This window comes from Myotis lucifugus, unplaced genomic scaffold (genome assembly GCF_000147115.1).
Source record: "Myotis lucifugus unplaced genomic scaffold, Myoluc2.0 scaffold_1, whole genome shotgun sequence".
NCBI lineage: Eukaryota > Metazoa > Chordata > Mammalia > Chiroptera > Vespertilionidae > Myotis > Myotis lucifugus.
In genome coordinates, this window is record NW_005871049.1 from 35,623,306 (window position 1) to 35,649,382 (window position 26,077).

The 26,077-nt window shown below is 41.6% G+C and overlaps 1 protein-coding gene across 1 annotated transcript; it reads left to right on the plus strand.

Moving 5' to 3' along the window:
• Positions 1–19,275: 19,275 nt before the first annotated feature.
• On the plus strand, positions 19,276–24,115 carry LOC106697547 (disintegrin and metalloproteinase domain-containing protein 25-like). Its single transcript, XM_014457610.1, has 3 exons — positions 19,276–21,195; positions 23,243–23,423; positions 24,051–24,115. Exons 1-3 carry the CDS (start codon positions 19,276–19,278, stop codon positions 24,113–24,115), a joined length of 2,166 nt encoding a protein of 721 aa, XP_014313096.1.
• Positions 24,116–26,077: the final 1,962 nt, after the last annotated feature.

The window sequence follows — 26,077 nt, forward strand, 5'->3', positions numbered from 1 at the left end:
TCACCCCACACACTGAGGTCAACCAACGGCAGAAGCAGGGCTGGCAAGTGGGTGGGAATGGCTGACCTCTCAGTCCCTTCCCCAAACCCACAGGTTTCTGATCACCCATGGCACACCAATTTCCATTAGTGGAAAGAAGATACAATAGAACAGCCTGGAAACAGCAAGTCTTTTTGCTTATTGATTCTTTATTGCTGGGCTCTAGAGAAATAATGGCCAGGTTCCCTGTTGTGTCCCTCAGAGCCCCATCTCTCCTCCTCAGCTCAGCCCTGCTGATCACTGGGTGTCCCAGAGCAAGAGGGAGAGAAAAGTCAGACTTAGCAACACCACCCACCTGAGGGTTGGGGGTAGCAGAGGGACGTGGTGACGGTATACAGACTTTGGAGTCACACAGACTCTGCCAGTTAGACCTGTGTAACCTCTCTCAGCCTCAGTTTCTTCATCTATAAAATGGGTATGATAATAATACCAGCCTCAATAGAATGTTACAGGGTGTGCTTAAGGTTATGCACGTAAGGCTCTCAGCTCGGTGCTTGACAGGTGCTAAGCACTCACTGTTGTCACTGTGATTATCTGACCACTGCCCTCACTGGATTTATGAACCCCATAACTGGCGATGTAGGCATGTGTGGAAATTGCCTGTTTGGTGTCCTGGGGTCCCTGGGAGAACTCAGATTCTAGATTCCGGGTTCCCAGGCAAGATGGCTCTGCAATATGAAACCCCTGAGGGTCCCAGCATATGCTCCTTGGGTCTCTGGGGCAATACCCACTGCCTTCGCTCTCTTCCCAGCACTGTCCTGTCCTGCCTCAGTTGTCACTCACGCCGGGAATCCTGCGTCATCTGTGTGCACATCTGTTCCCCAGCAGCTCCCACTCCGGGTGCCTCCCACCTCTGCCCTGGACTTGGACAAATCACTTAACCACTCTGTGCCTTTGTTTTCTCATCTGAAAGCTGGAAATAATAGTGCTGGTCTCCTGGGGTTGTTGATCAAACCAGGTCACCAGGTGAAGCACTTAGAAGAGTACTGAGGCCTGTGTTAAGTGGCCATTCAGTGTCAGCTGTTCTGTTATTACTGATGAAAGGGGAATCTCCTATGAGTAGGGGTTCCACTAGGTGCCACTGTCCTGTGAAAACCCTGAATGAGAATCTTCAGCCTCTTTCAGAAACTATGAGCTCATTAGCAAAAGAAACCACCTGTGAAGGACCTTTTGACTCCTATAAGCATTAACAACAAAGAGTAAAAAGCCTGAGGCCCTGGCCTGAAGGTCTGTCCTGTATAGCAATAGGTTGCTGGTTAGGTTCCCTGTCAGGACACATGCCCCAATTGTGGGCTCAATGTTTCTTTCTCTCTTTCTTCCTCCCTCTCTCTAAAATAAATGAAAGCAGATTTTAAAAAATAAAGTTAGAAGTGAAGCCATTTTAGTCCCATGGCTGCAAACTCTAGAAGAAAATATAACTCAACAAGAATAAGAGATTTTTAAAAAAAGAAAAGAAATTATAGCAATAAAAATAACATACAAATCCAATGAGGAAGAAAACGGAAAAATAAAGGAATCCATGTGGCTATATGAGAAATTGCTTATGAACCTAGATTTTAAAAGTCAAACTGGGAAAAATGTATTTATAGCAAATATTTGATACTTAGTATCTTTAACATATAAGAGCTCACACAAATCCTATATAATAAAAGCCTAATAAGCAAATCAATCGAACAGCAGAACAACCAGAGGAACAACTGGTCTGTATGATGCACACTGACCACCAAGGGGCAGACGCTCAACGCAGGAGCTTTTACACTTTTGAGTATGCAAAACAGAGTTTAATTTTTTATTTATTAATTATTGTATTATTTTCCATACAAATATCTGTAAACCTACTTTAACCCCCCTTTGATAAGAACTTACAACTTATTCTGACTGCCTTCTTTCACTTAGCATAATACTCTCTAGGTCCCTCCAGGCTGTCTCAAAGAGTAAGAGATCATTCTTCCCTAAACTGCATAGTATTCCATTGTGTAAATGTACCACAGCTTTTTTGTCCACTCATCTACTGATAGGCACTTGGGTTGTTTCCAGATCTTAGGGGTTCTAAATCTTTGTGATTGATAATTCAGGATCCTTAGAATATATTCTTATAAATTGAATACCTAGGTCAAATGGCAGTTCAATTTTTTAAAAATTTTTGAGGGAATCCCATACTGTTTCATAGGGGCTATAATAGTCTGCATTCCCACCAGCAGTGTACAAGTGTTCCCCTTTCTCTTTTTTATTAACTCCTCCAATTTCCTATCTTGCCTTTCTCTAATAATTGCAATGCTTGCCATTTTATTCCATCTGTCAGATTTATCAGGATCCCAAACCTTATAAAATATTATTAACCTGGAAGTCTCTACATGCTTTGAGTACAACCTGAAAAATGATCTAATGGTTAATATTTTCTCGATCCCCAGATAAAACCTCCCAAATATCAGAAAATAAAGGATATAAATCAGAGCTCAACTATTTTCTCAGGAAACCATATAAATATTGCATTATTTTTCAACTTCTCCCAGATTATTTTTTCCTATATATTGGACTAATTGAATATAGATAATTGGTTCTTACTATAAACATTACCAAAGATTTTTAACACTTTATGTAAACCTTCATCACTATACACCTTAAATAATCAAATAGACTTACTGTGTTTATCATATGAAAATATGTTTTGAATATAGTCAGGTGGTCTTTTAAATACTTAGGTAATCCCCTTGGTTGCTCGAATTTTATTCATAGCCAAATGCAGTTATTAATCTGCAACAATCTAAGAAACCAGATTTCACATTTGAGTATTAGAGTGTTACTCCTGCCCAAAGTTAATAAACTAAAATATGTGGTATACAATTTCTTGATTGTCCCAAATACCTGAAACAACAAACATTAGAAACTCAGCAAATTGATGACTAACATAGTCTTAAATAAATAAATAGTTTTCAAGTATTTATTGGTCATCAAGACAAAACCCAAACAATAACTAGTACATCTTTTATACCTGGTTAAAGACTTGTAAGCAAGATGAAATAAAGAATCAATTATGAAAAGAAAACCACATAGAAAAATTAAGTTAGCTAAACTAATCCTTAGTATATTCTTCTAATTAAGAGTAGAAAAGAAAAGAATAGAAAACTGGGTATTACTAAATTTTTCTCATAATGCATATAATAGTCTCATAGATTTATGCCTCCTACTCATCTAATATGTAGATAAATGAATGTTAATGCAGAAACATTAAATTAAGCCAAAGAAATTCAAAACTTCATGGTCAAATTTTGTTCTATAAGATCTATTTGTAAAGAAAGCTGTGGAAAAATGAGAAAATCTAATGAGGGGAAATGAGAAAATGGAAGGGTAATGGCAAATTACTGGAAGACAATGCCAGACAAAATCTCCTATGTTCCACAGCTAAACTCTCAAGGACACTAAATAACTAAATTTGTTTCCATGGTTTATCCCAGCTAATCTGTTAAATATCCAGATTAACATTTTCATCTTATAGCTAGTCAAATTAATAATTAATTTGATTCCCACACTCTGTTTTATGAACCTCTCTCTTCCTCTAAATTTTATGTTTGTCTTTTCTTGCTAACAGTTTAATACTGTTCTCCCTTTGAGATGAAGTAGCTTTGTAGGCAGATATTTAATGTCTCTGAGATATTATTTGACTTGAGGTCTGGTGCAAGAAATTAGTGCATGGGGGTTGGGGGGGGGTGGTCCCCTCAGCCCAGCCTGCACCTTCTCAATCCTGTCTCTTCTCTCTAGCAGACTTCTTCACACACTCCATCCTTGCTGCTCTCTCTCCATACTCCCGCAGACTTCTCACTCCATCCTCAGCCGACTAGACTGGTCAGTAACCTACTTTTATACCATTTAGACAAAGAAGGCTTCTTGGCAATAGTCACATCAGCCATATTGCCCACTGAAGAACACAGTGTACCATGTGTCCTTGCACCCGCTTATGTTATCGTGGCCTGATTAGGATTCCCAGGCTCAGAGTCCTTGAACATTCCATTTAGACTCATGCCCAGAGCAGCCTTTGACAATTTTGGTGTATTGATAACAAGGCCTCTGTGCTACCACTGGCTTGACTATCTGGGAACCTGGCATGGTTCTGACACCCCAGTTGGAGTTTTTGAAGGAGGCAACCAATGGATGTGTTTCTCTCACATCGATGTTTCTCTCTGTTTCTCCCTAAAAATATCAGCAGATAAGGATAAAAAATAAAAAAGGGAGAAATGATGGATATAACTCTATATTATATGTTACTATGACAGCAAATGAGTATATTGAAAGAGACACCAGAAAAATGTCAAGCGCAGAAGAACTTGGCCTAAAATGACTATTTCAGATGTTCTTAATAATGAATAATGTTTTAAGCTCTAGGACATCCTATATAATAAAAGCATAATATGCTAAGTGTCCAACCATTCATTCAACCAACTGTTCCACCAGTCGCTATGATGCGCACTGACCACCAGGGAGAAGACACTATGACCAGTAGGTTAGCTTGCTGCTGGAGTCAGGGAGATTGAGACTGAGACCGAGGCAACAGAATAATCAACATTATTAAAGCTAAAATGTTTATACTGTAAGAAGCATATGGAATGGAGACAAGTCACATTTATTCCTATTGAAAGACAGATCAGACACGCCCTAGAGCCCTCCCGCAGTCCCTCTCTGGCCAGCCAACCTCCCGTGGTCCCTCCCCCACCCGCTGGCCCCCATTGGCCATGATCTGCACTGGGCAAGATGGCCCCCATCAACCCTTATCACCGGCCAGGCCTAGGGACCCCACCAATGCAAGAATTCATGCACCGGGCCTCTAGTAGACTAATAAAGTTACTGTTCCTCATAAGATTGTGCTTCTGATTATAAAACTGAACATCCAATCCTACTAGAGATTTGATGAGAGATACACACTAAAATATTTCCATAACTGGATGATTTTGAGAAGTAAACAGTTTCCTCCAAAAACTCTACAAATCAAAAAAAGATGATGTCTAGTATAGATTGCTTGCTCTCAAGATCTTTGAGTAAATATACATGATCTTGAAAATGGACACCCATTTGAGTTAGATTTAATATATATTTTCTTCTCTACCTTATTTTCTTTTATTTCATTCCCATTATTTTTGGATCACTTTCAAGTTTTTCTTATTTTTTAATTTATTTATTTTTATTGTTGAGGATATTACAGGTGTCCCTCACTTTTTCCCAGTGCCCCCCTCCACCGTGTTCCTGCCCCACCCCAGACATTCACCACACTATTGTCTGTGTCCATGGGCTATGCATATATGCATATAAGTTCCCCAGTTCATCACTACCCACTTCCTACCCCCAACTTCACTCAGAAATTTGTCAGTCTGTTCCATCCTTCTTTGTCTCTGCATCTATTTTGTTCATCAGTGTATTTTGTTCATTACATTCCACATATTAGTGAGATCATGTGATGTTTGTCTTTCTCTGACTGGCTTATTTCCCTTAGCTTAATATTCTCCAGGTTCATCCACATTGTTTCAAATGGTAAAAGTTCTTTCTTTTTCAGCTGCATAGTATTCCATTGTGTAGATATAACACAGGTTTTTTTAATCCACTCACCTGCTGATGGGCACTTAGGCTGTTTCCAAATCTTAGCTATGAACATCAGGTACATATAACCCTTCTGACTGGTGTTTCTGATTTTCTGGATATATTCCTAGAAGTGGGATCACTGGGTCTAATGTGAGTTCCATATTTTATTTTTTTGAGGAAACTTCATACTGTTTCACAGTGGCTGTTCCAGTATCCACTCTGACCAGCAGTGTACTAGGTAGGGTTCCCTGGTCTCCACATCCATGCCAAAATTGTCCTCTGTTGATTTCTCTGTCCCCTGCTGGCCTCCCCTTTCCTCTCTGTAAAAAAAAATACATTTAGAAAAAAAAAGAAAAGAAACGCTTAGAAGTATTCCTTCCTCTTGAATTTTTTGGAATTGTTTGAGAGGATAGATGTTATTTCTTCTTTGAATGTTTGGTAAACTCTGAGTACCTCAGAATATATTCTAATTTGGGAATAAGCTCATTGCAGGCAAAAGACATACTTAGTTAAGATTAGATAATACTGGAATTGGGGAGGGGAGACTAATTCAACATATAAAGTGGAAAATTTAGGCAAGGGAAAAGAATCGTGTCCAAACTGAATCATGCTGTACAGGGCCAGGAACAACTGGGAGTCAAAAGAGAAGCCCAGAATAAATCCTTCCCTAGTATCTTCAGAGATTGTGACATTTTGGACACTGATTTTGGAATTCTATCCTATAGAATATTCAGGCAATCCATCTCTATGAAATCACTCATCTTGTTGTACTTCATTATCGTAGACCTAGGAAAACACAAGGGAGAATTTAACACAGTCGTAGTTTTCAGTAGATTCTTTAGAAACTAGTTGTGATTAAAGCCAGAGAAAAAGTGAAAAATTCCATGAGGGAATAAATGAAAATTTGTAATGGACTTACTAAACTGGAGGGAAAATAGAAAGACACTGAGAGGTATCCAGCAGGCAGACATTGCCAACCACCCTATGGGTCTGCCCATGTTGGCGATTTTAAACTGCCAGCTAGTCAATTTACCTATTAAATTTATTCCCACTCTACTTTTTACTCACCTCTCTCCTATATATGCTCTTCATACTGACAGTGGTATTCTTCACAAATGGGACATATTTATTTGCAGATATATAATGTCTGTTAATTCATTGACATTATAGAGAAAGTTACTGATGATTACTCATGTTTGGATTCTAATTCTGATGTAAAATATTCTAAATTGTGTTAAACCTTTTTCAGGAACTTGATATACTTGAACAACAGTATATTTCATTGTTGAGGAAATAATCTGAGACCAAGGGAACAGTATAATCAACATTATTAAAACTAAAATGTTTATACTGTAAGAAGCATATAGAATGGGACAAGTCACATTTATTCCTATTGAAAAGTAGTTAAAATTGAAGTTTAATGGAGATGATGGAGTCACAATGAGGAGGAACTTTAAGCAGTTGCCATGGTCTGTAGAACTGGGAAAGTCTTGCTGCTAGGTAACTACATCCAGAATGTATCAATCCAGAGACAAAATGGGGTGATCTCAAATGAAAATACAAACTATCAAGGAGTATGGCTATAGCTAGAAAGCACCATGGAACCATTAAAGTTTCTGCTGGTAAGTAACTCAAGAATTTCATGTAAAGGAAAGAAGCAGTTAGATTTATGTATGCATAAATACACACACACACAGAGAGAGAGAGAGAGAGAGAGAGAGAGAGAGAGAGAGAGAGAGACAAGAATCTTTACCAAGTATTCACCCCTTGAGGGGTATCTTTGACACTTATGATTTCCTATTCCAGTATCTTTTACTTGGTTTAAAGGTACAAAATTGTGCTTTAATTGATAGTTACTCAAAATTTGGAAAACTGTGACTTAACACATTGTGCACCAGTATTTATTGTTAGCTTTACTCAGTGGCCAGATAAGTTTCTATTGAACAAATACAGAAAATGTTTTACAAAGTATCATACTTTAAAAAGATATTAGCTTGTAAGAACATGTAATCAATAACTTCAAAATGCAATGGGTATTTAATTTTAAGTCATGTCTTTAACATTTAGGTAAAACACTGTGTAATATGAAAACATGAGAATGCTCATGATCTGCCTGCAATGTGTTAAGCTATTAATAAGAGTGAGAAGGGAGGTGTTAATTAAGGTACGGAGATTGGTCAATTTGACAAAACTGTGGGGATATAAAAAAGAATTTTTCAATGTCTTTTACATATTGTATTATGTACCATAATGTTCAGTCAACAATAGGCAATGGTGGTACTTGAATAGTAACATGGGTTATATGGATATTACTTATATGTGTTTATATCTTACTGGAGGCCCAGTGCATGAAATTCATGCATGGGGGCTGGGGGTTGTCCCTCAGCCCTTGCTGCACCCTCTCCAATCCAGGATCCATGGAGGGATGTCTGATTGCCAGTTTTGACCTGATCCCTGCAGAATCAGGCCTAAACCAGCAATCAAACATCCCTCTCGCAATCCAGGACCACTGACTCCTAACCGCTCACCAGACTGCCTGGCTGCCTGCCCGATCACTCCTAACCCCTCTGCCTGCCTGCCTGATTGCCCCTAATCACCTCGGCCTGCCTGATCACCCCTATTCACCTCTGCCTGCCTGATCACCCCTATTCACCTCTGCCTGCCTGCCTAATGGCCCCTAAATGATCCCCTGCTGGCCTCTTTTCCCCTAACTGTGCCCCTGCTGGCCTGATTGCCCCTAACCTCCTCTGCCTCGGCCCCCACACCCAGGACCCAGGCTTCCCTCTTTATGGCCTGCCTCAGGCACCTGAGACCCGGGTGGGCTTTGTCCAGGCTCAAATTTGTCAAGAAGGACATCCAGAAGGTCATCTGGAAGACATTCAGTCTAATTAGCACATTACCCTTTTATTAGTATAGATTATATTCTTAGGAAGAACATGTAAAATATAACAAAATCAAACTAGAAGGGCAGCAATTGGAGATGGGAGTGCACTGAAGATAAAATAAAATACCTTCAGAAATGCCAAGGAAATCAAAAGGATGGAGGAAAGCTTTGTAGGGGAGTAATATTTTCTCATGAAACAATAACATCTGAATCCCCATAGTTTTAGGATGGCAAGGTAATTCTCAACTTCAGCATTCATATAAGTGTATTTATATCATAAGCAAAAATACATATCTTATATGAGAAATACAAACAATTTGCCTCAAAATTGCAAATATTTGTGCAAATGAGAAATCTGGTACAAGCCTTTCTGACAATACTGATGTATTACTCTCTTCCATGAATAAAAAAAACATGGATAGTGTGCTGACACTGTACTACACATTGGGAAAACATAATTGAATGAAAAATGCCTAATGAAGGAACTTTCAACTCCTGGATTATGTATTCATTTATTCTGTTGTCATTAAACTTACCTTGACATCTTTACTCTGAAATCAATTTCCCATTATTTATAAAGTCTTCCTTTCTATATTCACACTTTTTCATGGAAAACTATTTTTTCCCACTTAATTCCACTGAACCTACAAGTTAGAAATTTGAAGGCCAATTGATACTTGACCTTTGCAATTTGGCACAATTAGATGTAAAACAGAACACAGGAAGGAGTTAGGACAAGAAACAATTTGTGGTATGGACATAGACAGGAGTAGGCAAAAGTACATTAATACTAATAATAAATAAAGCAGTGGTAATAACTAATATAAAGAAAAATTTATATAAATACTAATTTGGCTGCTAAGGCCATAATTCCACTACTTAATAAAGTAAATATTCTGAATGTGTATGTTAAAAATTTGACAATTTTATTAGTTTACTTCTTTTTGCTTATATAGACACATTTGTGTAATTAAAATTAAGTATGTATGGAAAGTTCAATTTCACAGAAAAGTTTTCTTTATGCATTATTTTAATTGTAAATTTATACTGAATAGGTCTAATAAATGCATGCATTCATCAGTCACCACGAGTTAACAAATGCACACAACTGGGGTATGGCTTAGTGCATGTTGGAACATTGGCCAGCATGCATTAAAACTCCTGCAGAAAGTCAGCCACATGCCAATGGAACCAATTACCCCATGTAATATAGTGAAATCATGTGCTAACCATTTACCAAACACTGTTTACTACCAGTGACTCCTGATTTTAAATATGTAGACTATAGTTGTAGATATGTAATATTCAGTTCTTTTCATGAAATTACTATAGTGTTTTTTTCCCAATATATGGCCTAGTCACTAAAATTGTTTAAAAAAATAACAGTGAATTAGTAACACACCTTAACCTATTAAGTATAAGCAAATTTTGGTTTAGAGCATTTGAAAATTAACATGGTATTAATGATCACATATGACATATGAACCAGAAATTTTCTCTATTAAATCTGAAATCTATAAAATCAAGGTCTGCAAAATCAAGGGTTTACTGTACCGCATTTACCTACTCTGTCATCTTGATGGGAAGCCTTGGTTTTAATTGCTTATTTGTACAATTGGATTTTTTCTATTTTAAATAATAAGTTATTTGGTCACATTCCTCAAGAAAAAATTTTTTTAAACACTTCCATTGTATTATTTTTTTCTTATTGTCTTTAATATACAGGGGGGGCAAAAGTCGGATTACAGTTGTGAGTGCAAAACACAGAATTTATTCTCATGTAGGTATATCAAGATTTAATTGTACTCTCATTCGCCCACATCCACATCATAATACAACTAAACAAAAGAACACCAATCATTCTAAACCACATGAAATCTAGCTTAACAGGAGTCCTACAATTAAGGAAATAAAGAAAAAGCCACTGAGAATGGTAGGAGAGAAAGAGACACTGAACAGGCTGGTCAAACAGACTGTTCCCACATGCACATGTGGCAGATAAAACTTCCATAACCTCTTGTATGGAATAGAATACATATCCAGGAAGCACAGAGTTCCCAACAAGATGAACCCAAAGAAGCCCGCTACATGATTAAATAGCAAGTGGTTAAAGACGGAGAATCTTAAAAGAAGCAAAATAAAAGCAGTTAGTTACCTACATGGGAGCTCCCATAAGACTGTTAGAAAATTTCTTAACAAAAACTTTGCATGACAAGTGGTTTGGCAAGAAATATTTAAACTTATGAAAAGCAAGAACAACATCATTTAGATTTGAAGGATATATAAACAGCTTCCAGGAGAAGAAAAAATTAAAATATTTCATTGCCACCAAAACAGTGTTACATGAAATGTTAAAGAACAAGAAGAAAAAAATATATATGAACAAAAAATGGCAATAAAGACCAAGTGAGCAGCACCCGGGCCATCTTGTCCCCACTCTACCAGCAGAGCAGCACCCATCCTGGCTTGCTGAATATACATGTGGAACCGTACCCAGCCTGGCCTGCCACCCTGACCAAGTGGAGCAGCAGCTGGTCTGGCCTGCCACCCTCACTGGTGGAGTAGTACTTGGCCTGGCCCACTTCCCACCCAGAAGTGCAGCAGTTCCTAGCCCAGCACACTCCCTACACAAGCAGAGCACCAGGCCCACTCCATCACCTTAACATGTAATTTGCCAAAACACAAACCTGCTGCCCTAATTCAATTCACCCAACCCAGTGTTCTAAACAACTAGCCCGACCTCCTTGAAGTGGTGTGCGTGGCCTTACCACCATGACCCAAAGCCACCAAACACATGGACCTGTCACTGTGACACACTATGCCTCACCCAGAGTAACTGGACCTGCCACAACAACTTGACCCACCTAACCTGGAACCACAAGATCAGACCCACAGCTGGACTTGGTGCAACCAGTTACTTCTGGACACATGAACCCACTCCTGTGACCCTGCCTGCCTCACCTAGTGTCCCAGACTACCAGATTGTTAAAATAGAGAGATGAAGAAACAAGCACCAAATGAAAGAAGAGGAGGAATCACCAGAAAATAACTACATGAAATGGAGGCAAGCAATACATTAGATAAAGAATTCAAAGTAATGGGTATAGGGATGTTCAAACAATTGTATGATAACTTCAATAAACTTAATGAAATTTTATAAGAAACTTAATAAGAAGTACACCAACATGAAAGATGAGATTGTAACAATAAATAAGAATCAAGTGGAAATGAAGAATGGCATAAATGAAATAAAGAATAACCTGAAAGAATTCAATAGCAGAGTGAAGAAGCTGAGAAACAAATCAGTGAATTAGAGGACAAAGTCGGATAAAGCACCCATTCAGACAAACAATTGAAAAAAAAAGTTAAAAAGCAGGAGGAGAGTTTAAGGGAGTTTTGGCCAACATGAAACAAAAGAACACCCGGCTTATTGGGGGTACCAGAAGGAGGAAAATCTGAGCAAGGAATAGAGAACCTTTTTGAAAAAATAATGACAGAAAAATTCTCTGACCTGGTGAAGAAAAAAGTCACACAAGTCAGGGAAACACAGAAAGTCACAATAAAGATGCATCCAAAAGACCCACACCAAGACACATTATAATTAAAATGGCAAATGTTAAAAACCAAGAATCTTTTTTTTCATATCTTTATTGTTGACAGTATTACAGATATCCCTCCCATTTTTTCCCCCACTTCCCTCCTCCACCTGTATCCGCCCTGCCTCAGGCATTCACCATCCTATTGTCTGTGTCCATGGGTAATGAATATAAGTTATTTGGTGAATCTCTTCCTGCTCACCCTCCCCACACTCCTCTGAGATTCATCAGTCTGTTCCATGTTTCTATGCCTTTGGTTTAATTTTATTTAACTGTTTATTTTGGTCATTAGTTTCCTTGTTTCTTTATTTTAATTTTTAGCTTCAGTGATTGATAGATATGTACTTATTGCCATTTATTGTTCATATTTCTTATCTTTATACTTCTTTTTAAAAAGACCCTTTAACATTTCTTGTAATACTGTTTTGGTGGTGATGTACTCCTCTAGCTTTTTCTTGTCTGTGAAGGTCTTTATCTGATCTTAAATTCTAAATGATAGCTTTTATGGTTAGAGTAATCTTGGTTCTGGGTCCTTGCTTTTCATCACTTTGAATATATTTTGCCATTCCCTTCTAGCCTGCAAAGTTTCTGTTGAGAAATCAGTTGACAGACGTATGGGAACTCCCATAAAGGTAACAAATTGCTTTTCTGATACTGCTTTTAGGATTCTCTCTTTGTCTTTAAACTTTTGCATTTTAATTATGATATGTCATATAGTGGGCTTCTTTAGGTTCATCTTATTCGGGACTCTCTGTGCTTCCTGGACTTGTATGTCTATTTCTTTAACCAGTGGGGGACATTTTCTGTCATTATGTTTTTCTGTAAATAGGTTTTAAATTTGTTCTCATTTTAACACTCCATGATGAGAATGTTGTTACTCTTGAAGTTGTCCCAAAGGATCCTTACACTATCTTCATATTTCCTGGATTCTTTTTCCTTTTGGCTCCTCTGATTGGATAGGTTTTTTTTGCTTCCTCATATTCTAAATCACTGATTTGATTTTCAGAATCCTCTATTCTACTGTTGATTCCCTGTAAATTATCCTTCATTTCAGTTAGTGTATCCTTCATTTCTTACAGGTACTTTTTCATGTCTTTGATGTTCTCATTGATTTCCTTGAAATTCTCACTATGTTCCTTGACATTCTCACTAAGATCCTTGAAGCTCTTATTAAGTTCCTTGAGCATCTTTATAACCATTGTTTTGAACTCTGTATCTAGTAGTTTGCTTCCTTCTATTTTATTTAGTTCTTTTCCTGGAGATTTCTTCCCTTCTTTCATTTGTGACATGTTTGTTTGTTTCCACATCTTGGCTGTTTCTGTGTATTCTGTAGAACTGCTATGTCTTCTGAAATTGGTAGACTCGCGTTGTGTAGTAGCTGTCCTGTAGGACCCAGTGACTCAGCATTCTCAGTACAGCCTCTCCTAATCTGGGAATTCTAGGTACACCCCTGTGTGATCTCTTTGCACTGTCCTATTTTAGTTGAGCCTTGATTTCTAATGGTGTCACTGGGTGGAATTGACCCCCAAGCCAACTAGCTGTAAGGACTAGCTACAACTACAGTACGAGAGTTGCTTTGCAGGAAACACCCTTATGGAGCAGAACTTGCTTCAATGGAGCTTTGATGCTCAACAGTCCACCCCTTTGTCACTCGTGGATATGGAAGGGTTGTAATCTGGTATACTATGAAGCTCTCCACAAGGTGCACTGACATTGGAGCTTCCCTGAAGTTGAAAAGTCAGCCATAGCCTGTGACCTGCCTTGGGTTGCCCACCAAAAGCTACAGAATGATTTGGAGATGGCTATTGCTTGTGTTAGCCCAGGAGGTCCCCAGGTGAGGCCACGCTGTGAACCTTGGCAAGCTGCTGCTTGTGCTAGGCATCAAGCCACTTGTCAAGAGGTATGGGTAAGTCTGGTTCCAGCTGCCGTTTATTTGAGAGCTTTTAGGAAAATTTGAAATCTGAGCCAAACATGCCATTCATATGGAAAAGCCACTGCAAACAGCTTGGGTGGGGCATGATCTCAGTGAATCACCAGGATGGATCAAGCCATGTGGGCCAAGATGATGGAGACTGAGTTATTGTGCCTGGTGTGGGGGGAGGCTCCAGCACTTTTTTCTAGGACAAAGCTGCCCCCAAGTTCTTGCCCTAATGCCATACAAGTAAGTTTCTCCTTGTATGGCCCTGGATCATATCAAGTTCCTGCACCAACACTGGAGCTCAGGGAGAGGGATCCAAGTAAGTTCATGTGTGGGATCTTTCAGAGGAACTGCCTGGGACTCCAGCAGCTCCATGTCACTCAGCCACAATTCCCACTGGTTTTTATAGCCTGAAGTTATGGGGACTTCTCTTCAAGGCTCTAAAACCATGTACTGGGGGCCTGGTGTGTGGCTGGGACCCATGCTCAACACAGGAAGTTTCTTCAGCCAAGATAACACTCCCAATTAAAAACACACAACTCGTGAGTATCAAACTAGCCCATTCCATTCTTCCACTCCTCTACCAGTCTCAATGTGGTTTCTTCTTTAACTCTCTAGTTGTAGGACTTCCATTCGTCCAGATATCAGGAGATTCTGAATGATGGTTGCTCTGTATCTTAGTTGTAATTTTGATGTGGTGCAGTACCAGTGTTTACTCCATCTTGGTTCCTGAATTCTTCCAACACAGAAGGAATCTTAAAGACTGTAAGAGAGACAGAAGGTTACCTACCAAGGGAGCTCCTAGTATACTGTGAGCAGATTTCTCAGCAGAAATACTTCAGCCCAGAGAGGGTGGCATAAAGTATACAGAGGAATAAATCCAAGACTACTAAACCCAGTAAGTCTATTACTCAATGTTGAAGGTGAAATTAGAAGCTTTGCAGTAAACACACATACACACTCACACATACACACACAACACTAAAAGTATTAGTTACCACCAAAACAGCAATGCAAGATATGCTAAAGGGAGTGTTGTAACAAGAAGAAATGGAGAGAGAGGGAGGAACACAGACATAAAGAATAACAATTGCAACAAATACGTACCTATCAATAATAACCTTAAATGCAAATGTCTTAAATGCTCCAATCTGAAGACATAGGCTAGCTAAATGGAAAAGATGGAAAGGTGCTCAGCAAAATATCAGACATCTCACCTAGAAAAGTTTTCATTGATACAATGTCTAAGGCAGGGGTAGAGAACATGTGGCTCACGAGCAGTATAAGGCTTGTGAAATCATTTGGTCTGGCCCTACCAAGGCAACCGATGGCAGGACTCAAAATTCAATAAATCTAGGAGCTTTTTCATAGCAACATAAATTTATTATAAGTGAATTATATTAAGCGAATGAGGTTATATATATCCAAGTGTCCCTTGACAGAATAAAGGTTACCCAAATCTGGCTTAGGGCAAGAGAAACAAAGGAAAAAATAAACAAATGGTATTACATTGAATAAAAGATCTGCACTACAGCAGGTGAGTGGATTAAAGAACTCTGGTACATCTACACAATGGAATACTATGCTGCTATAAAAAAAGAAGGAATTCTTACCATTTGCAGCAGCATGGATGGAACTGGAGAACATTATGCTAAGTGAAATAATCCAGGCAGTGAAAGAAAAATACCACATGATCTCACTCATCGATTTAAAGGCACAAGACACTGGAGGGGGGAGGTAAGGGCACGTGCTGGGGGGTAGGGGAGGTCAATGGGGAAAAACAGAGACATATGTCCCACTATTTGTAATATTTTAAACAAGAAAATAAAATTTTAAAAAAGAAGAAAATTAAGGAAGAAGCAGAACAGAAACAAACTCATAGATACAGAGAATATTTTCATGGTTGCCAGGTGGGAGGAGGATGGGGAACTTTAGTAAAAAAATGGTGAAGGGAATAAGAAGTACAATTGGTAGTAACAGAACAGTTATGGAAATGTGAAGTACAGCAGGGTGATTACAGTTAATAATATTCTAACAACTATGCAGGTATTTTATTAGATAGGTCTGTGATTCATTGGGATAACAACTTAGTAAGTTATATAAGGTCTATTCACTAGGTGTACTCCTAACAAAAATATATGATATTGTATGTCAACTGTAATTGAAAAATAAAAAAAGAATATTTTAAAAAATAATAAAATAAAAAATTGAAAAGAAAGTCTATATATTAATATTTATATCAAGACAATAAGTATAAATAGGGACTCCTTCTCAAACATGATATATGTTCACCTTTCCAATAAGTCCATTTGTTTTATATATTTACTAGTAGCCCAGTGCACGAAATTCGTGCACTGGGTTAGGGGGGAAGAAGGGGCCCCTCAGTCTGGTCTTCATCCTCTCCAATCTGAGACCCCTCAGGAAATGTCCAACTACCTGTTTGTGCCCACACTTTTAACAGATAACAGCTCCATTGTTGTTTCTTTCTTATGCTTAAAACCATTGGAATTAGTAGGTATTCAAAGTGTGTATACATTTTGGGGGGACACCCTGTATATCTCTAGTCAGCAGTGAAAGAAACCAACAGCAGATTTGGAACCCCCAAACAGGGAACCTCGCTCACTCTCCACATGTCTCCCCACTTCACTTTCCACCTTCATGGGCAGCAGGAGAATCAACGTTTTCTCTCATTAATTCAGAAAAGCACGTCCTGTCACCTGCTGCCCGGCAGGAGTGTGCTAGGCCCCAAGCAAGCGAGGCTCAGTCAGGGCAGCCTTCACTCATGGGTGCTGGCACCCAAAGTGCACATTCCTCCTCTACAGTCGCCCCAACTATCCCACTGTTTCACTGAGAGGACGGAATTCTTCTCTGCCTCTGGGTTCTTGATCTTGAACGCTGACCAAAGGCACCTCAGAGAGGGCTGCCCGCGCCCACCAGGTGTGTCTGTCTGCACCTGCTCCTGCCTCAGCACCTGCATTAACCCCCCAGAGGTGATCTCGTAGCTGCACTGGCCTCTGTGGGAACAGGGCATCACCACTCCGCCCTCTCACTGTCATCTCACAGGCACCCACTCTCAGCACCCAGAACACCCAGACACTCTCCAAAGGACATGAGCACATCAGAGGGGATGTGTGCACATCCTGTGGGGGTGTTAGGCATGCTGGGTTGATGGAAGTGCAGTGGAGAGGCGGGGGGAACTTGTGCACGCCTTGGTTTGCAACTGTTGCAGGCATGGGAGGGTGACAGTGTGCTGGGGGATGTTCGCACGCCAGGGGGGTATGTGCACACTGGAGGCCTCTGGCTTTGCAGATCTGCAAACCCCCGTGGTGCGGCCAGGAGGACATCAGTCTGGCCCGCCACAGTGGCTGACCCTGCGATCCTGTACCTTCTGGGCCAGGAGGCGGATCTTGCGCAGTCACTCCTGGGCGCTCATGGCTGCCTCCCAGCCGTGAAGGGTCACAGATCCGAGTCCCGGGACCGTGCACAGCCTCAAGCGCTGCCCCCTGCCCAGCAGGGTCACAGATCCTTGTCTTGGTCCCGTGGACAGCCTCAAGCACTGACCCCCACCTGGCAGGGTCACAGATTCGGGTCCCGGACTGCAGTCAGCCTCCCGTGCTGCCCCCCTGCCCACCAGGTCACGGATCCGGGTCCCGGGACCACAGACAGCCTCAAGCACTGCCCCTCGTCCGGCAGGGTCACAGATCCAGTTCCTGGGACCGCGGACAGCCTCAAGCACTGCCGCCCCACTCGCAAGGACATGGATCCAGGTCCCAGACCGCAGACAGCCTCAAGCACTGCCCCCCACCCGGCAGGGTCACAGATCTGGGTCCCGGGACAGCGGACAGCCTCAAGCACTGCCGCCCCACTCGCAAGGACATGGATCCAGGTCCCAGACCGCAGATAGCCTCAAGCACTGCTCCCCGCCTGGCAGGGTCACAGATCCGAGTCCTGGACTGCGGACAGCCTCCCGCGGTGCCCCCCGCCTGGCAGGGTCACAGATCTGGGTCCCAGACCGCGGACAGCCTCAAGCACTGCCCCCCACCTGGCAGGGTCACAGATCCGGGTCCCAGACTGCAGACAGCCTTTCCTGCTGCCACCTGCCTTCACTATGCAAATTAGCCGCCATCTTGTTGCTTCAGGGTGGGGGTCCCCACTGGGGTGCCTGGCCAGTCTGGGTGAGGGGCAGAGGGCTGTTTTCAGGCTGGCGGGCGACTGAAGCTCCAAACTTCTCCTTTTTTTCTTTTTTTTTATTCTGGCATTTATTTACCTTCTATGGCTGTCACTGGAGCTGAGAGCCGGCTTTCTCTCTGAGGCTTGGCTGCTGAAAGCAGGTTTCTGGCCTTTGTTTACCTTCTGTATTTGAAAATTTGTTGCATCCGGCTGGCTGAACCTGGCTGACTGAAAACAGGTTACTGGGGTTTTGTTTAGCTTCTATATTTGTTACAATGTTTCAAACTGCAAGCTCAGAGGCCGGCAGCAGCAGGCGGGGAAAGTTGGAGTCCTCTGTCACTGAAGCAGGCAAGCCTCCTGTTAGCTTTAAGCTGCCTGGCTGCCGGCCGCGATCTTGGCTGGCAGTTAATGTGCATATCTCCCTGATTAGCCAATGGGAAGGGTAGCAGCCGTACTGCTAATTACCATGTTTCTCTTTTATTAGATAGGATTGTGAAAATCTTCACTCATGTTCATGTAGTTAACAACCATATCGTTAAAACCTATGTACCATTCATCTAGGTTCAAAAGGTGTCAGTCTATGACCAATCATCATGTTTTTATGCAGTCACATACTGCCTTGCATTTCTCCTTCTTTAAATATGTTTTCATTGATCTTTAGAGAAAGAGGAAGGGAAAAGGAGAGAGAGAAAGAAATAACAATGAGAGAAATATTGATCAGCTACCTCATGCACACCCCTACTGAGGACTGAACCCACAACCCAGACATTGAACCAGTTGTCCTCTTGGTGTATGGGATGACACTCAACCAACTTAGCCACATGATCCAGGTTACCTTACAATTTCTTAAGGGCAAATGCATGCAGTATTCTGAGTCATGTCTTTAGCCAAACACCAATCCATACTAACTCTTATGTTTCTCTTCCTCCTCCACATTGGCCTTCCCATAACCTCCAACCCTGTCTTTACTCTCTATTTTCTCTTCCAGTGTGCTACTCTGATGGTATGAGCCTGCCAGAGAACAGATTCAAAGTCAATGTTGAACACCCAGCTCAGAGGGAACAGTGATGCTTCCTGCCCGTCCTATTTTGCTCTCACCAATGGCTGTGTATGGTGGCTCCATAATGGCTGTGAGTGAAGCCCTGGTGTGTGTGAGGAACACTCTCCTGCCACTCTGGCTGGGGGTGATTCTGTTCCCATATGGATGGTTCCAGGTTGTGCTCTCCCAACACAATGGGGCCCCAGAAGTGGTGATTCCCTTGAAGGTAACAGGCACTGGCATTGGCATGAAGATTGGAGACTGGCTTTCTTACAGAATGCATTTTGGGGGCCAGAGACACATTGTCCACATGAAGGTCAACAGGAATTTTCTATCCAGACACTTCCGAGTGGTTACCTACTCAGACCAGGGTGCTCTTCTTGAGGAACAGCCTTTCATCCAGAATGACTGCTACTATCATGGTTATGTGGAGGGGGACCCAGAATCCCTGGTTGCCCTCAGTACCTGTTTGGGAGGTTTACAGGGCATATTACAGACAAATGACATTGTTTATGAAATAGAACCCAAGAGACGGTCTACCACATTTGAACATCTCTTATATAGGATAAAGAGTGAAGAGACACAGTTGCCACCCATGAGATGTGGATTAACAGATGAAGAAATAGCAAGACAACTGAACTTTCCAGAGAGTGTTAATTTCACTTTGATGCAGAGTGGGTATGAAGGCTGGTGGACTCACAGGCGGCTTCTTGAACTGGCAGTGGTGGTGGACCACAATCGCTATCTTCATCACCTAAGTAACACCACAGCTGTGCAGTATGAAGTATTACTTGTAGTCAATGGAGTAGCTAAGTTTTTGAGTTCACTGGATGTTGATGTGGTTTTAATGGGAATTGAGATCTGGACTGAAAAAAATCCAATTCCAATAGATACCATATTGGTTCTCCTGGAGGAATTTTGCATATGGAAGAGAACTGGCTTCATTGATCGCATTCCCCATGATGTTGCACATCTTTTTATAAAGCGTGACTATGGTATTACTGTTGGCTTAGCCTATCTTAAAACCGTATGTAAAAGCTATGCTAGTTGTGGAGTTGATAGTTTCATGAACGATGATGTGTATGATTTTGCATACATTGTGTCACATGAGATTGGTCATAATTTGGGTATGGATCATGATGGACCAACTTGTACATGTGGACATAAAACCTGCATAATGTTTCCAGAAAAAGACAGTGCAACTAGATTCAGCAACTGCAGCTATGCTGACTTCATGGACATGATGGACACCGTAGCAAGGAAAAATTGTTTGTACATTTCATCAAATACAAGAAACATCTTCACACTTGCACGGTGTGGGAACAGTGTGGTTGAAGGAGGAGAAGAGTGTGACTGTGGTGCTTTACATTTGTGTATGAAAGATCCGTGCTGTGAGTCAGACTGCACTCTCAGCCCTGGGGCTGCTTGTGCTTTTGGGCTTTGTTGCAAAGACTGCAAGATCCTGCCCACAAGCGAAGTTTGTAGACAAGAGGAAAATGACTGTGATCTCCCAGAGTGGTGCAATGGGACATCCTACCATTGTCCAGAGGATGTGTACTTGCAGAATGGGATGCCATGCAAGGATGGTGGCTACTGCTATGAAAAGAGATGCAATAACCGTGAAGAGCAGTGTAGGAATATTTTTGGCAAAGAGGCCAAGAGTGCAAATCAGAGTTGCTACACAGCAATGAACACCCGAGGTGACCGTTTTGGGAACTGTGGTTTAAAGAACGCTAAGTATATAAAATGTGACATCTCAGATACCTTGTGCGGGAGGGTTCAGTGTGAAAACGTGACAGAACTTCCCCTTCTGAGAAATCATTCTACTGTGCATTGGACTCAGTTCAATGGCATCACCTGCTGGGGTACCGACTACCATTTTGGGATGACAGATCCTGATATTGGTGATGTGAAAGATGGGACAGAGTGTGGGGCAGAACATGTCTGCATCAAAAGGAAGTGTGTCCATAGGTCACTTCTGGTAAATTATTGCTCACCTGAGACATGCAATATGAAAGGAGTCTGCAACAACAGACAGCACTGCCATTGTAACTATGAGTGGGATCCTCCTTTTTGCCTGAAAGAAGGCAGTGGAGGTAGTATAGATAGTGGGCCACCCCCTCGGAAAAAAATTAGGAAAAAAACCCAAAACCTGCAACTACTTTGGTTGCTTCCTTTTATCTTTTTATTATGCTTGTTAGTTTTGTGTTTTTTGACACGAAGAAGAAAAGATAAGAGTGAAGAGCAGAGTGTGTCACTTTCAGCTGAGAAAGAAGAACCTAGTGAAAACGAGCAAGACGTTGCAATTCCATCTACGGAAGGACAATGAAATGTTCTACTGCATTTTAGAAAGAAAAGCAACAATTTGCAATTTCAAAAAAGTAACCAAATCATATAGAAATGTTACAGAATGTGCCACAGACCATTGACCTAATCGCTGCAAATTTTTATTAGTTCAGATCATGAAACACTGGCCATTAAACAATTATTAGAGTATCCTAATTCCTAGAATATTGATGTTTTACATTATTTTAAATAGTGTTAGTGTTCAGTTGTTCGTGGAACTAGAATCTTTGTGTTTCCTGAGCAAAGGTACAGCCAGTGGATAATGTGAATTTGTGTGTTTTTAATTGTGTCTCAATCCTTACCATCCTTGCCACTCGTACTCTTTGTCACACAGAAAATGCAAACATACAAACTAAATGTCTTCCTTGCCAGTCCTCTCATGATTAGTTTCGGCAATAGTTGGCAACTAGAGGGAGCCTGGAAACCTGGGAAAATGTTTGATAACTACTCATGCCAGTCTTGCCTCATTAGCTGCTCTAGCCTTTACAAGGATAGTAACTTTCAGTGTGCACATTATTACTACATACAATACAGGAGTGGAAAAAAGTAGGATTACAATTTTCAGTCCGCAGAAGTTTATTTATTATCATTTATTAATTACTAGAGACCTGGTGCACAAATTTGTGTACAGGTGAGGTCCCTCCCCAAGCCAGCAATCCGGGTCGATCACGGACCAGTCCCTATGGAGGTGATCAAGGCGGGCTGGTATGAATGCAGGAGGGACTGTAGGAGGTTGGTGGCTGGTGGAGGGGAGGGGATGATTGGGGCCAGTGGCCAGGCAAGAGTGGCCAAGGGAGATTGGCCTTCTGGCCCTGGTCAGGGCCATCAGGGCCAGTTTGGGGGAGGGACCATGAGAGGTTGGGTGGTCATGGGAGTTTGGCTGTGGGAGCATGCTGACCACGCTGCTCCCCTGCAGGCCTAATTGCCCCCGACTGCCCTCCTCTGATGGCCTGAATACCCCTAAGGCTTTTATTACCATAGTTATGACCATTCACAGAAAATTTCACTAACCCTGCTTTACAATAAGGGCTTGATGATTGAATCATTAGGGCCAGACACCAAGATTTCCTTTCTTTGAATAGTGGAAGGAATAATTATCTTGTCTTTAAGTTGCCCTGAACATCAAATGAGATAATGACTTAGAAAAGTATAAAAGCACCATATAAAGACAACTGTCTTTTTCATGTACTGAAAAGACAATAAAGTGGTAAAATGATAAACACTATTTTCATTCTCCCCTTCCTTCCTTCCTTTACAGCCTTTATTTAAACTTTGAGATTTATAAAGATTTCACTCCTATTTTCATTTCTTTATATTCAATATTATTTGTATTAGTTTCAGGTTTTATATTAGTTACAGAATAGTGGTTAGACAATCATATATTTTACAAAGTGTTCCCCAATATTTCCAGTACCCACCTGGCATCATACCGTCATTACAACACTATTAACTACTGACTGTATTCCTATTTAAGTGACAACAGGTTTACAGGTTCCTTCCAATCTTTTTTTTCTGTTGCTCCTCCTTCCTTTTCTTTCTCACTTCTTCCCTCATTTTCTTTATATAGTATCTCCATTGGCCCTCCAAGCTCATCGAAGGCACTGGGACACGCTTAATCCATTTTACAGACCAGGAAACTGAGGCCAATTCCAGTTGGCTGCGGAACTGGACTCTGCCCACAGGAAGCCCTCACAGCCGTGCTCTCCGCCCTTCCTAAGGGGCAGCCACGGGGCAAACAGAATAAACCTTCCATCAGGCCCCTGAGCCTCATTCTCAAGCACCTCTTCATGGCCTACCCTCCACATTCTCCAGAGCAGGCAGTAAAAGTCGCCACCTCTGAAGTGCAAAGGCCGCCCCGGCCAGGTGCGGTTAGCGCCAGGAGCTTCTCTGAATCATGTCAGTCAGTGGGGCACCCAGCAGTGAGGCACCCCTCCACTGAGGTGGCATCGCCCCTCAACCTCCGCCTCAGGGCTGCCATCTGTGCCCCTCTGCCAGGTGTCCTGCCATGCCCCTTGTTCCCTGCCAGGCATACCTGCATCCTGGGGCCACTGCAGAACCTCACTCTCTGCTCTCCACAGGAGATGCAGATCCCTGCCCCCGGCCCCACCCCCGCCTTGCCAGGTTTTTGCCTTTGATCTCTGGCACTGGTGACAGCACACTCCTAGCAAGCCTGTTAGCCAGAGGGGGACAGGGTAGATCTTTGTCCAGAACTTTAGAGGTTGCAGTTGCATTTGCAGATGGCGCCCAGAGCCTGCTGGGGAAGGAAGCATCTGGGTGGAGTGTCCTCATAGAGGGACAGTGTGGTGCTGCTCTGCACCCCATGGGCCGTCCGCCTCCTGCCTGGCCACTTCACCAAACTGGGGCGGTCACCCAGGAGCCGCCCCTCAGGCAGCCAGGCAGTCGGCCTCTTGCCTCTGCTAGGTCTCCAGCCTCACCTGGGTCACCTCCTTTTTTCCAAAATCGGCCTTTATCCATTCCTCTTTCCTGCAGTGCTTGCGCTCCAGGCCCGAAAGAAAAGGACCAAGGCCAAGAAGGACAAAGCCCAAAGGAAGTGAGTCCTGAACCCCCACATCCCATTCTCTGTGTCACATCTTGAACGGGCACCCTGCGGCCCAGCCACATGGCCTCTAGGCGGCCAGGTAGAGTCAGTCTCCATGAAGCTGTGGATCTGTGGCCAGAGGCCTGGCCTGGTCTCAGCAACCCCATGCCTGCTGCAGAGTCCTGTTGGAGGAGGACCGGAGCCCGTCAGTCATTAGCTCCCCAACTCCAGAGGAGGCACCACAGGCTCATGTCCCAGCCCCAGGCCCAGCTCTCCCCACCAACACCCCCTCCAGAGGTGGTGACCTTACAGACTACTGGCCTAAGTTGCATATCCCTCTCTTGTTATATAGGATTGATATTCAGAGTGGCTTTCCATACAGCTAGTATTTTTCAGAAGATGTGCTTAATCCCCTTGAGCCAGTGAGACTTCAGTCTTTTGTTGATAGTAATGATTATGGCTTGGGAATATTTTAAGTCAGCCAAATAAGACACTCATTGTTATTGAGTGGGTGTACCCTAGCACATGTGAATAGACTTCTAACACACAATGATGATTAAGACCCAGGAGTAATCTTTTGGTTCTTTCTTTCCCTAGTCTCTTGTTAAATTTCTAGTGGTCTTCCATTCACCTTGTTGCTATTAGGTTCAGGAGTTGACAGCCAACTCTTAAATGTTGAAAACTCTCCGCTATTTTCAACAATACCTTGTTTGACTTCTCCATTCTGTGTACCAGTATAGTCAGTCTGCTCAGACAGAGCTCTTTCTATGATGGGAATCTCTCCAAAAAGAATATCTGTACCACTGCATAAGAGCTGTAGGGGTAGACAGTATATCTTTTTATCACAGCAGCATGCTCACTCTACAGTTTGATGTAAGAGAAATTTGATAGATCACGGTCCTCTTAGCTTGCCCTTCCTGGCATAGAAAAATTGCTCAACAAGCAAGGTGGATTAAGCAAAACTGGGGACTCAATATTCTAGACCCATTGTACCTGAGGCATAACTCTCACCTTTTGAGTGACAGCTGCTCCTATGTAATGTATAATTCCCAAAACAGGATCTAGGGAAGCAATTCATAAGTGTGAGTTCACACACTTGTTTGATGAACCAGGGTGCTAGGCTGGAAACTTAAATGAACCCCCTTTTCTTGAACATATCCATCCAGAATACAGAAATCATCACTGACATAGGGAATGAGATTAAGTCATAAATCGAGTGCCACACTTTCTACTTTTACCAATTTTAGAAGATATAATTGGACACCTGTTTCTCTTATATAGCCTTAGATCAATTTCCAAAGATATTAATTTTTAAATTTTTTACCAATTAATTGGTTGTTTCTAAGGAGGGAGTCTGCTAGCTCCACACACAATCAATCTAGAACTCACCTGACAGTTTGAAGAAGAAAAAAATACTATCAATCCAGTCATATTATAAAGTTATGGCTATTAAGAAAGTAGAGAATGACCAGTGACATAGAATAGAGAGGTCAAATGGACTTTCAGTAGCTTCTGTTGGTCAACTAATATCCGCATGAAAATGATGTATCTTTAACTCTATCTCACACTATACATGAAGGCCAATTCCAGATTGATTGTAGTTTTCAGTGTCACAGGTATGTCAAAACACTATCAAATGAAAACATAAAAAAGTTAATTAATGACCATGGAGTAGGCAAGTTTACTTGACTGAAAACAAAATCTGAATGAGAAAACATTAGTTGTTAAATAGAACTTTACAAATAAGGGTGTCTACTCCTCAAAAATATCATTAAAAAGTAAAAGTCTCTTGAATATTTGGAGACTATATTTGCAAAATGCATATATACAAAAAAGTTGTATACAGAATATATGTAATACTCCCTCAACACCGTGGTGTTAGAGAAAGGCACCGTTCATTAAATTAATAAATTGGCCAAAAAATTCAGTCCCTTTTCAAAAGAGGACAGCCAGTAAACATATGAAAGGGTGACCACAA

Excerpts from the sequence above, each read along its gene's own strand:
- LOC106697547 (XM_014457610.1), top strand. The coding sequence starts at position 19,276 with ATGGCTGTGTATGGTGGCTCCATAATGGCTGTGAGTGAAGCCCTGGTG. Across the intron at positions 21,196-23,242 it reads GTGTCCATAGGTCACTTCTG|GAAGCCCTCACAGCCGTGCT; the intron begins GTAAATTATTGC and ends CTCTGCCCACAG. Across the intron at positions 23,424-24,050 it reads GCAAAGGCCGCCCCGGCCAG|TGCTTGCGCTCCAGGCCCGA; the intron begins GTGCGGTTAGCG and ends TCTTTCCTGCAG.